A 13695-nucleotide genomic window follows, 5' to 3' on the forward strand; every position below is an offset into this window, starting at 1 on the left:
TTTGGCCATGCATCACAAAGCTTAACCAAAGATTACAGAGTAGATCTCATCCAGCAAGAGTGGAAGGTGGCCCTCCTTTGATCTGAAATAAAATTGTTAACATTTCTTCTAGAAAGAAGGAGCTTCATCCCTTGCCGCATGAATGGGGAGTTGTAGCTTCTAAATTCTAAGGAAGAGCGGTGAAACAATTGTTGGGTGATGGTAGTTACTGAGTATGTAGGGGTGTGTGTGTGTGTGTGTGTGTGTGTGTGTGTGTGTGTGTGTGTGTGTGTGTGTGTGTGTAGGGTGTGGACTCACTACATCCCCATATTCCGCAACAATTCAATTTGAAGGATGGAGTCCTAACATTCAAGGTTAGGGTAAGGGCTGGTTTTAGAAGAGCCAAAATTCCTAGGACTTAGGGAACTTGGTGAATCTCCACCCCTGGAAACAGCAGGTGGGCAGGGAAGTCAGCTGTAGGGCTGCTGTGAAGCAGAGGGGAGGAGTTTAGAAGGATCAGCTAACCAATGAACGCAGGGCTCTGTCCTGGCCAAGGCAAGCCTCTGGCAGTGCTAAGTAGGCTTCTTTTCTGAGAGCTCCTTTCCTGGCTGAAGAGACCCAGGGATGGTAGTGGGGCTCTTCAGGCACAAGAATCTGGAGGAATTTACCGGCAAAATTGAAAAGATTACAGTTTTCAAACAAAAGAAGTGTCAACAGTTCAGTTCTGAGACCTCCCCACGACACTGGGTTCTAGGTTTGTGTACATGTACCTCCCGCTTCCAAAAGACAAAGCTTTCTAAGCCAGATTGGCAAGGTGGAGCAAGCAGTCGAAATATAGTTCTTGAATCGTGTGGGAGCTTCTTAAACCCCAGACCACAATCGGAATCTGACTTTTCACAAAATTCCAGATGGTTTGATGAACTGGCCCAAGCTTCCCCAAGGCCCCCAGAGAGGCACTATGACAGAGCCTATGCTACAGACCCCCAGCTACACATCGGCGAGCTAGCACCTTGGATTCTCCTTCACCATCCTTCAGAGGGGCTGATTTTACTTGATCGTCCTTGATTTGCCGGTGAAGAATAACCCTGAAGGGTCTGGGAGCAGCATTTTTTCTCCTATGATTCTAAACTGAACCCATTTTGTCCAAAAGATGGAAAGGGGCAGGAGCTGCACATCTTGGTATGTGATCTGTTTTGTACCCATGAAAGAAAACTGACCTCAAACTCCCTAAGGATAATGCAAAAATAAGCCTTCTGCTGACCTCCTGTACAAAGAAGCAGCCTGGCCCTGTGGAGGGCCTCTAACTTCCAAAGACCTGGGAAAACCACAGCAGGAAAGGCTGAGGACACCCCCTTCCAGACTGCCCTTTTGCGGGGCGCTAAGCAACCTCCGTCAAGTGGGTCCTCAGGAGGCAATCCCAGCAACGCAGCTACGTCTGTCTGTCCTTCAGAAGGACCGCAGTACTCACGGGCGGTTCGGATGGTGTCACTGGGCTGACTACGGGGGCTGAGACCGTGGGGGTTCACGGCCCTCACGGCAAACTGGTAGCTGGTGTCCGGATCGAGGCCCTTGATGACCATGGAATCCATCTGGAGCTGCTCTTGGATTAAGGTCCAACTCTTGTCAAAATCTGGCCTTTGTTGATTAAAAAACAAAACAGAATGAGAAGCAGTAGTTCAGTTACAGCAGAGGGAAGGAAAGCTTGCTGGCTATGTAAACTAACAGCGTTTGAATTCTGCAAGCAAGACTTATCAAAATGAGTGAACATTTCCCATCTAAAAGTGATCTGGATTTGAAATGCCAGGTCATGATTTTTAAGCCCTTGCCAATAAAAGAAAGTAGATCCTTTTTAGGGCCAGTTTTAAGCACTGTTTAAAGATCACCCGCTTTTCCTTGCATGGCCTTGACTGTGGTAAAAAGATCCCCACGTAGGAATTCGGTTTCAGGGACTCTGCCTTCCAGATGTTTCGTAAACAAGCCTTCCCCTGATAGTTCCCATTCCCAGGGGTCAGGAAAGCACAGATTCCAGCTATGCACAATCTGTTCACAAAATAAACAAATATAAATGTTCCAGGGTGACTAACTGCGTGAACTGCCATGGGAAAACCCAACAAGATTCTGTAGCACGGCCATTCTTACTCTTCACAAAACTACAAGCGTGCCAACTTGCCAAATGTTCACATGGACTCGGACTTGTGCCTAGTGGTGGGAGACAGTTTAAAAGCAGAGAAGGAGCTAATGGTATCAGTCACTGAGGCCATTCCCATCACCCGCGACTAGGAGCTGTTCCCCAGTGTTTCTGCCTCAGCTGAGCCACAATCCAAGCACCTGGGTTCTGGGCACTGTGGCCCAGAGACCAGCTCATCAGGCCAATGCTTGTACCCTGAGGTCTTCTATGGCAGCCCTGGGCCTCCCATTTCTCAGGTTTCAGGGGGAGCCACAGCCTCTCAGCTATACCCCAACGACGGAGGTTTCTGCCCTGGGACACCCTCATTGCACCCTTGCAGATCACAGCCCCATACCTCCTCCCAGGCCCAGCCCGACCCTCGGCACTGCCCTCTGGGGTAGCTGTCAAGGGCCAATTTCTGGATTTCTCCACACTGCAAGCAACAGAGCTGGGGAAGTTGCTAGCTGGAGGAGTTCTCTACCTTCCACCTTCCTTCCTCCACCCTCCAGCTTTCTGCCCCAGCCCTTTGCCAGACCTACCCTTGCTTCAGGTGTGACAGGATCTGCCATCCCCTTCAGATCTTTATTCTCCTCCTCTGCAGCCTGGCGGCCAAAGTGGCTTCCTCCCCTACGGGGCCCCTGCCCAGCAGATGCTTCCCCCCACGGTGGACTCACAGCTGCCTGTGGTGAATTGCGGCTCCCTGCCACCAGCGCCACCTCCTGCCCGACCCCCCCCTTTCTCTGTTACCTGTGGGCCCTGCTCTGCGGCCCCCCAGCCTGGCTGTGCGGCCCCCGCCTGCTCCTGCTATGCGGGTGCTGCCTTCACCTGCCAGGCCCTTCGGCCCTAGCTTGGGGCAAGCAGAGCTGCACCCAGTAGAACTAAAGCCATTCCAGGATTATCGAAAACTGAACAGCAACCTTGGGGGACCTGGGTCATCACGTACTCCTCCAGCTGGAAGGTCTTTCTCTGGCCTCAATTCCCATCTCAAGGTCCCACCTTCCACCTACAGTGGAGTCTTCCGCAGCCAGCGCATCGACCTCTACCAGCAGGCCTCCCCACCGGATGCCCTGCGCTGGACGCCGAAGCCCTGGGAGCGGACGGGACCCCCTTCTCGAGAAGGGCCGTCCCGAAGGGCACAGGAGCCTGGATTGCCCCCACCCCGCTGACGAAGCGCCCTTTGCCCCCACCTCCTGGTGCTTGTATATAGATTATAAATATATAAGGGGGAAAGGGGTGGGTGGGGAAGGGTTGCGGGGCTGGGGCCTTGCTTCCCCTCCTCCCCCCTCCCCTGGTCCCCTATCCCTGGGGCCGTTTGTTAAAAAAGAATAATAAAAGGATTAAAAAAAAAAAAGTCCAGCTTCCATCTGGGGGACAGCATACAGCGGGTAAGAGAACAAACTCTGGATCTGGGCTGAGCTGTTCAAATCCTGCCTCTATTGCTCACTAGCTGCTATTTCACCTCTTTAAGTTAAGTCTCTAGCTTCTCATCTGTAAAATGGGGTGATAAAAGTACCTACTTAAGAGGGCTGTCATAAAGGAGAAATTAGTTCTGTATCCCAGCACAGTGCCTGGCAATGTAACTGAGCAGGACCCTATGGGGCCCTCCCAGAACAGGAGCCCCCTCTTCCCAATGTCCTCAGCCTGCCTTTTGCCTGTAGAAAAACTTTAGTCAAAGAATAAATTTAATCAGAAAAGTGAGAAAGTGCAGAAAGGAAAAAATAACATCAAACAAGATAAAATAATAATAGTTTAGCCATTCAACAAAGTCAAGGACCTTCAGTTCCTCCTCAAGGGCTATAGATAATATTCTGAGCCACATCTTTTGAGCTGTTTTGCAGAAACTGAAACCCACCAGGTGGAAGAAGTTAACTGTCTGCTGCTCACAGGCACATACAGCCCAGACCGGTTGGAACCAGAGGGTTGATGATATTGACTCACGATTAGCTCACCACCAACCAATCAGAGGAGTGTCCATGAGCTGATCACACACCCCACAACCCACTTCCCTTACGCCTTTAAAAACCTTTCCCTGAAAGCCTTCGGGGAGCTCGGGTCTTTTAAGCACTAGCTACCTGGACTCCTTGCTTGGTGCCCCGCAATAAACGCTGTACTTTCCTTCACCACAACCTGGTGTCAGTAGATCGGCTTTACTGCGCTCAGGCAAGCAGACCCAAGTCTGGTTCGGTAACAGCATCACACTGTAAATGCTCAGCATGGATTAGCCATTGTGTAAGGGATGTACCCACCTCACAGAGCTGGCAGGCAACCCTTGGCCACCTGCTCACTCTATACCCATGAGCTTCAATGCAGTAGCACTAGCGCACGTGGCTAGTCAGTACTTGAAATGCGGCTTGTCTGAATTGGGATGTGCTGTGAGTGTAAAGTGTACAGTGGATTTTTTTTAAGTGTAAAATATTAATATTTATATTGATTACATGTTGAAATGATGATATGCTGGATTCAGTGAGTTAAAAATACTTATTATTGAAATTAGTTTCACTTGTTTCTTACTACCCTTTAAATACCCCTATCAAAAAACTTAAAATTTCATATAGGCTTGCATTTACTATTGGCCAGTGCTGTTCTATATGGACTTCCTAGTTGGAGGGAGAAAGGAGAGCTTTCCAGGTAATAAGAGCTACAAAATGAAATTTAGGAATGTTTGTGCATGGCTGGGGGACAGTGCAAATGGCCTAACTGGAGTGGAGAGGTTTTGTTAATAACTAATAATAGCTATCATTTATCATGTTCTTCAATGCGTATCAAGCATTGTTCTAATAGTTTAACTCATTTACTTCTCACAATTACTCTATACAGTAGATACTAATATTAAACACCCCCCCCCCATTTCTTTGAAGAGGAAATTAAGGCACAGAATGGGTAAGTAACTTGCCTGAGGTCACACAGCTGATAAATGGTGAGACCAACTTGGGTTGATGGGGGAAGATTAGATTAAGAAGATCCTTGATGCTGAATGAAAAATTGGGGTGATAGGGATTGGGAGATTCTCCATCTTTTAGTTTGCTCCCCAACCAACCTCTCCGCTCTTCTATCGTTAAACCCCTCTGCTCACAGATATTTAGAGGAAGGCAGGAAGCAAAAAACATTGATGTTTGCCCTTTATGAACAACTTAATAGGCAAGGAGGTAAAGACTCATTTTGCTAAAAGAAGATGCCTGGATGGTACACAGATTTCTCTAATATGTGCTCTTCTAGTTTTTCATTAGCAAGAATTGTTGAAAGCTAGATGGAGTCCTTAAGCCCAGCAAAAGATGCTTCCTTGGCCTCACCGTGCTGATGAGGAGTTTATGGGGCCCATATCTCACAAGAATTCATGTGTTTGGAGAAGCAGAGGTCACAAGCATGTCCACTGTAGGATGTAGGGCTCATTTCTCTTTCTCGGTATCCTTTCCCTAAAGATGGATTTCTCATGTAAACTAACTTTGTCATCAAAGAGAAAACCTCGTGAGTGGAAGGAAACACATTTACAAACTCAAATTAGAACAAAATCACTTCACAGAGGAAAGCCACAGGGATGCCTAACAGTAAAGTCAGGAAAGATATGATCTTTAGATAAAACTCTCCTGTTATCCTTTGCTAAGTTTCCCTTGTGGCATTTATAGAGGAAAGGACCTGTCACTGCTCTCAGAATGTGCCACTGTCTACCCAGGGCTACCTGCAAATATCTGCAACAATTTTCATGTAAAAAATTACAGCTTCCCATCCCCCACAAAAAAAGAGATTATTTTCTATTTGCTCATTTAATGCAAGAAAGAAAGCTACATTTTCAGCGAATAAGAGATTGACATCATTAACATTTAACTTCATTATATACAGTGAGAGAGGAAAGCTCATGTAGATTGAATACCAGTCCAAAACCTTTAACATTTTGCCTCTGATTTTGTCATGGGTTTTGCATTTAAATGTTTTTAGAGTCTCTTGAGGTGCAAAAGTGCAAAGGCAAGGTTGAGAGAGAGATAATCAGGCAAAAGCATTGTCTTAGTTCATCCTCAAACAATAACTTTATCTTTTTTCACTAAAGAAAATCATCCTAACTACAGAGTTGCCAGTCAAATCACCATAGCAACACTAGCCTCCCAATTTCCCCAACCAGGAAAAGCCTAGAGGGGAAGAAGCAGCCTAAGAAAGTACAGCCATCCCAGGTAAAGATGGGCAGCCACCGGTAGGGCAGGCTCTTAAAAACTTTTCCAAGTAGTGGGATAGGTTGGGTTGTGCATCCTGTATCTCAGGAGGTCAGGAGGACACCTTTGGAAGGTGGTTGGGTGGGGGAGTTCAGGTGGGACAGATACAATTCGGTCAGCGGTGACCATTCAAAACCCAGTTAGCTGATTCAAGTAATCAGAACACCCACTGGTTCATTTTGGTGGGAGGAAGCAATATTAGCATCCAGCCTGGTTATCAGGAATCTTAGAGATTGTTTGGTCTAAGTGTCTGAGGGCTCTCAGAAATCATGTGCAAGATTCCGTGTGTGAGCTTCATTTTCCTAAGCAAAGCGTCCTCAGCTTCTCATCAGATTCTCAAAGACAATCATGATCCCAAAACGTTTAGAGTCACTGTCTAGTCTGTTCCCTCATTCTACCCACGTGGACACCGAAGGAAAATAACTTATCCAAAGTCCTAATACCACAGGGTGGTATCTTTTTCTCTTTTCTTCCCTCTCTTGTGGCATTTTGACCACCTCAACTATTGCCAAGTTCACCCTTAGTGGACAATCATTTTTCTTGGTACCATCAAACCCGGTAGGTGACTGCCTTGGGCTATTCAGTTGGCAAGTGATTAATGATTATCAACCATGAATCCATCACAGAAGTTATATTCTGGGAGGCTCTAAGGAACTATAAACACAATTCCATTCTCAGGGAATTTATAATCTAACTGGCAGATAATATATCTAAGCACCATTAGGAAGCCAGTGCAAAGTTGCATATCTCAAGAGCCATATTTGAACAGGTCAATGTGAACTGGCATCCTGGGGAACGTATATGAGACCAGGAAGAATTTAAGTTAGATTTCAAATATATTTGAGTTGTGATAACTGAAAAGGAATAGGGCATCTCTGGGTGGAGAAGAGATGAGTGCAGAATTAGCTCTATGTATGAATGTGGATAAATTAAGCACCAACTACATGTAAAATATAGTGTGGAATATCCAAAGAGAATAAATAATATGGGTTCCTAACATGAATGCTCAATTAACCTATATAAAAGATTGGTATAATATATAAAAACATTAGCCATAAGTAAGTAGGTAAATGAATATACAGTACCTCTGCCTATCACACATAGTCAAAGCTTTCCTTGTCAGCCTCTACCAGTTTGTTAGATTAACCAAGGATCCTCATTAGTTCCCACTAATTCAGCTGTTGGCTTATCAACAGTCCATTGTGTTTATTTCTAAATTTATTTATGACTTTCATGTTTGTTATTGTAATTATGTTATTTAATGCCATATTATATAAACTAGTGAATATGAGTAAAAATATAAGTGATAGCTATGTTTAATGGTTTTGAAAGACCTGGTAAAGCTGAACCACTAAAACATAATTGCCTTTGAACTAAGTGAAAGCAAGGCAACTGTAAAAGAGTGAAAAGAAGATTATAAAATTCTAGAATGATTTTGTAGTCAGATAACTTTGCAAGTGACTTTAAATTTTTAACTTGAAAAAACTGTAAGTAGAAATTGTAGGTGATACCTTCAAGGTGTGGTTAAAATGTCCATATTATCCAAAGCAATCTACATATTCAATGCAGTCCCTATTAAAATTCCAATGGCATTTTTCACAGAAATAGAAAAAATACTAGCAAACCAAATTCAACAGCACATTAAAATGATCTTACATGATCAGGTGGAATTTATCCCTGGGATGCAACATAGTCAAATCGATAAATCTGATACACCACATTAACAAAATGAAAGAAAAAAACCAGAGGACCATCTCAATAAATGCAGAAAAAGCATTTGACAGAATTCCACATCCCTTCACGATAAAAACTCTCAACAAATTAGGTATAGAAGGAATTTACCTCAACATAATAAAGGCCATGTATGACGAGCCCACAGCTAGCACTCAACAGCGAAAAGCCGAAAAATTTTCTTCTAATATCAGGAACAAGGGTAAACAAATGTGCCCACTCTGACCACTTCTAAGAAACCTACTACTAGAAGTCCTGGCCAGGGCAATTACACAAGAAAAGGAAATAAACACCATCCAAATTGGAAAGGAGGAACTTAAATTGTCTGTGTTTGCAGATGACATGGTATCACATATAGAAAACCTTAAACACTCCACCCCAAAACTGTTAGAACTAATGAACAAATTCAATAAAGTTGCAAGATACAAAAAAAAATCAGTTCCATTTATATACACTAACAAACTATCTGAAAAAGAAGAACTTTAGGAAATGCAAATAGTTGCTTGGGACGTGACCTCACAAGACATTCATGACAGAATAAAAAGTCAAAATGACCTCCGTGTGCAGAAACACAAGGGCAAAGCCAACTCAAATGGTAAATGTAAAATCTTATATTAGGTTTTTTAAAAAGCCGATGGCATAGAAATAAGGCAGAGAAAACCTGGTGTGGCAAAGATCTATGGGGAAGGCAGGGGGCATTGATCACAAACTCAATATGAATCCTCTGGACTACCTGCTGTTGAAAAGGCCTAGTGTCCATCTCCTAGGAAAAAGTGGTTTTCTAGGTTGATCACTTGGCAGAAGTGCTCTAGACCCATCTCCACTTGAGGCAGAGTTCAAAGGGCTGGTATTGATTGGCTTGGGGTAGAGAGGATATACTGAACATATGCCAGTGTCATTAGATAGGAGATAGACAGTCAAATGAAGATGGTGACGATGGCTTCTGTGTTTTCCATATCGGACTAGGAGGCCCAATGGTTCCTTACAGGCAAGCCAATGGCAGTGTGTTATAAAGAAGACCCTTTGATGGCAATCAGGAATGGTTGACAACAAAGCCAACTGCTCGAAAGGGCTGAGCTCTGCATCAGCAGCTGTCTTGAAGCAGAGGTTGGGTAGCCATCCATCAGAAATGTAACCAGCTGCTTCCTGAACACAGTAAGAAGGTTGGACTTCACTCAATGTCTCTGACCTCAACTCACAGTAGGAAATACATTATTGTAGAGCAACCCAATATACCTATTCATATATGTATACTACATGTGTATGACTCACATGTGAGTACAAAACTGAAAGAAAAGTTTCAAGAAAAGATACTTATCCTTACTATGTTATTCACTTTGCTATTTCCTCTTCTTTCTCTTCTTTTCCTTTCTTTTCTTCTTTTTTTAAAAATTCTGATAAGAACCCACTAAACTGATTTCACCACCCACTGAAGTGTTGTGACCCATAATTTGAAAAACACTGGACAAGGGGTTTTTCTTCTAGAATACCTTAGATGGTGCTTCCAACTCTAGAACTCCGAGAATAAAGAAAACAGATTTTTTCAGCCATGAAGACAAATTTATGACTTACAGATAAATGTTCATAAAGTGGAAATGCAGCCTGTTAAACTCCAAGTATGCTCTGGATACATCACTCTCTAGAGCACTGTGTTTCAACATTTGTGAATGATCCACAATAAGACATACATCGAACATTGTGACCCGGTACACACCACAAATATGCACACACAGCTGAAACACAAGTTTCACGAAATAATTCTTATTTTTATTACGTGTGATGCCTTCTGATACTTTCTTTCCTGTTTCATTTTACTTTTGAAAACCTGTCGGTCAGGACCCCCTCAGCTGATTTCTTTACCTTCTAATGAGCCCACGGGCTGAGAACCCCTTCTCTAGAAAGTTCAAGCTGAGGTGGGGAGTGATATTCAAGCACGTTACAGACATTAACTAGGAAACTGGGCTAGGAATGGTTAAATCCGGCTAAGAAAATACTTCTGAGAGAGGAACTCGTTGGAGCAGAAAACAGCCCTCTTGGGGATCCACAGAACATCCGAATGGCCTTGACAGTGGAGGCCACTCTATAGGCCCGAGATGGAGGGGACCAAAAGCCTAATTACAGTACAACCAGAGATATATGTGTCCTCCCTCCCTCAGTATGGGACCTAGCATTCCTCGGTTTAATGTTTTCTGGAGGACCTTGGATTATTTGGAGGCTCCTTCCTTCAGTATTTTCCTTCATGTTATTCCTTCTAAGCATCATTTCAGACACCGAATTGAAAAGATTCTTCTCTGGGCCCTCCTACCGCTTAAATCTGATTCTACCATTACACTGAATATACCACCTTCTAATGGAATTTTATATTTCTGTCTTCCCTACTAGGCTGTGAGCGCATTGACATGCTGATTGTCTTATTCATTTCCATGCTCCTTGGAATGTCTGCATGATCTTTCAAAATGCAAATACTATCAATTCCTTTTCTGCTTAACCCTTCCCATAGCTCCCTATTCCTGTCAGGACAAAAGGAGATCCTTTATAAAGGCTTTCCTGCTCCAAACCTTGCTTACCTAGCCAGCCTTATCTCTCACTACACAGAGCTCCAGGCTTCTAAGCAAGTCCAAGAACATTTCCTTTTTGCCTCCAAGCCACTGCTTGAGCAGCTCCTTCTGGCCTGAGCCTTTTCACACTGCTTCCTCCCTCCCCTTGTGCCTGGTTATTGCTGATATGTCCTCCTTAGTTCCTGTAAGAAGCCTTCCCAGATTCCTTCAAAACTGGGTTAGATGTCAAGGCTGTGTTCCTCTAGGCCCCTGGCCCCCACCCCTGCCCGCAACACTCACAGCTCTGGACTGCTCACCTGCATTCCCCACTGGACTGTCCAAGCAGAGGCAATAGCTGATTCACCCCGAAATCTCTTGCACATGCTTTGCACATGGAAGATACTCAATACGTACATGTTTGGATGAATGCATACACATAGTAAGTATCCAGTAAAGGGTGAATTGAGCTGAATTCAAATATCTTCAAACTTAGACGTCAGCAATAACGCAATGCCCTAAACCAGCGGGTAGCAACCTTCAGCTGCCTGCCAGGTTTTGTAAATAAAGTTTTATCGAAACACAACCACAACTGTTTGTTTAGGTATTGTCTAGGCTGCTTTCCCGCTACGATGGCAGAGCTCAATAGTTGAGAAAAAGACCACATAGCTGGCAAAGCATAAAATACTTACTACCTGACCCTGCAGAAAAATTTGCCAACCCCTGGTCTAAGACAACAGTCTTGGACTTCCCTGGTGGCACAGTGGTTAAGAATCCACCTGCCAATGCAGGGGACAAGGGTTCAAGCCCTGGTCAGGGAAGATCCCACATGCTGCAGAGCAAATAAGCCCGTGCACCACAACTACTGAGCCCGCGTGCCACAAGTACTGAAGTCCACACGCCTAGAGCCAGTGCTCCGCAACAAGAGAAGCCACCACAATGAGAAGCCTGCGCACCGCAATGAAGAGTAGCCCCTGCTTGCCACAACTAGAGAAAGCGTGCGCGCAGCAATGAAGACCCAACGCAGCCAAAAAAAAAAAAAAAAAAAACTGTTTAAGACAACAGTCTTTAACCTTGTTTGTGCTACTTTGACAGTCTGCAGAAATCTGTGAATCCCTTCTTGGAATAATATTTTTAAATGCATAAAATGCATAGGATCACAAAGGAAACCAGTTATACTAGAAACAATTATGAAAACAATAAAAAATTATGATATATTAATATACATACTTCTTCATTAACACATTAAATAACAATACTTAGCAATGGATTTAATAATTTCATAGTAGTGATAACCATAACAGGTATTTTGAGATATGTGCAACAATTGTAATGGGATAAGAACGTATCTGTGATTCTAATAGTGACAAAGTCACAGGAATTGCTAATGCCACTGCAGTTTACATTCATATTTGAAGAAAACATTACATTTCAGTCGGTAAAACTAAGAGCGTAATTTTTGTCCAACCGAAGTTCAGGGACCCCTTGCCTTCCATCCATGAGCACCTTGGGGATCCACAGACTGCAGGTTAAGCACCCTGCTTTAAGATCCCATAGTTATCCAGGGTAAATACGACAGGAGTGAAAGAAAATCTCATGCTCAGAAAGGCCTCCAAGTCTCTCTCAATTTTACAGACTTGGTGTTATGCAGGATTTGCTCTATACTAAAATGAATTGTAGAGGAAGTCCAAAACCACTAAGTAATCACAGTTAAGAAAAAAGAAAAAGAAAGATGTATTATTTGACCTGCAGCTTCCAGCCGTAATTCTTTATTAATGAATTGGTTCCACCCAACCAAATGACAAACAGATGGATAGAATGGGGTAATGATAAACTCAGCTAGCAATTTGTCCCTGATGGGGCAACTGGAGAGCACACTTTCATTTACAGTTTACAAATGGCTCCCAACACTGGTACACAAGAATTCAATTTGTGTCAACTCCCATCAGTCCGACCAGGGATTACATCAGGAAAGCTCACGGTAGGAGGGATTGAAGCTTTAAGGGATCAATTTGTAGAACTGTAGGTCAAACTTCTGCAAAAACATTCAGAATCGCCCTTCCATTTGAGCCTGAATGGAGGAACTTGATGGCTACCAGAATTTCTGGGACTACATACCACTCTGGAAAGTGGTTCTGAGACTTTCAATTTGGAAACTAAAGGTAAGAAAAAGGAATTTTTCACAAAACACCACTTGTTAATATGAAATGTCAGCTGACACCCAAACAAGCCCACTCTTGCTTATTTCTAATTCTATTGTTGGCTGTAAGGAAGGCTTATACTTAAACAGCACAACTTCCTAAACAATTTCTTGAAAAGAAAGGGAGATTTTTGTTGCTGTTTTTTCCCATTCTCCTCAAAATTGATTAATTGTATAAGAACGATTCTTTAAATATATCAAGCTCTATAATTTTGGGGGGCAGGAAAACCAACACAGGGCTACATCACTGTTAAATATGGCAGCCATTTGCCCAGTTACTGCTATAAGTTCTAGTAAAACACTATGAAAAAAGTTGGCAATTCACTTGCAGGTATGAAGGGCTCCGAAACACAAGTTATCATTCAATACGAAATAAAATCGCAATGGTAGCTTTCAAGTTAGTCTTACACATTAGGTATTATTTGAAGCTTTACCACATACCACTATCCCTTTTATGATGAGAAAACAAAAGCAATAAGTAACTTTGGGTCGGGGGGAAGGAAAGGGGACGTGCTTGCAGATCCAGGTTGGATTCTGTCTGCCTTTTATTTCTGCAGTTAGTAAGGAATGATATTGGTTACTGCTGTGGCCTTGGAAATTAGCGGTAAAGGATTCATTCAATCTGCTGTGACTAGTATGGCAATACACTTCCATTACCATGGGGCTCAGGGTAAGGAAAAGAACTGACACTTAAAAATATTCTTCCATAAACCACTCTTCTAAGTACTGTATAGACATCTACTTATCTTCACAACCCTCCCGAGGTATCCACTATTATCATCCCTGCTTTACAGCCAAGGGAAGCAAGGCTCAGAGAGGTCAAGGATCTTGTGCAAGGTGGCAGCTAGTTGTTGTCACTCTCTGGATGCAATCACATGACTG

At 43.5% G+C, this 13695-nt stretch overlaps 1 protein-coding gene across 1 annotated transcript in view; it reads right to left on the bottom strand.

The window, feature by feature from the left end:
- The window catches only part of EGFLAM (EGF like, fibronectin type III and laminin G domains), a 170773-nt gene that overhangs the window by 83638 nt on the left and 73440 nt on the right, over window positions 1-13695 (bottom strand). The window contains exon 7 of the mRNA XM_032625049.1: window positions 1448-1614. Coding sequence (XP_032480940.1) covers window positions 1448-1614 — 167 coding nt within the window. The remainder of the gene's footprint in view (window positions 1-1447; window positions 1615-13695) is intronic.

This window comes from Phocoena sinus, chromosome 3 (genome assembly GCF_008692025.1).
Source record: "Phocoena sinus isolate mPhoSin1 chromosome 3, mPhoSin1.pri, whole genome shotgun sequence".
NCBI lineage: Eukaryota > Metazoa > Chordata > Mammalia > Artiodactyla > Phocoenidae > Phocoena > Phocoena sinus.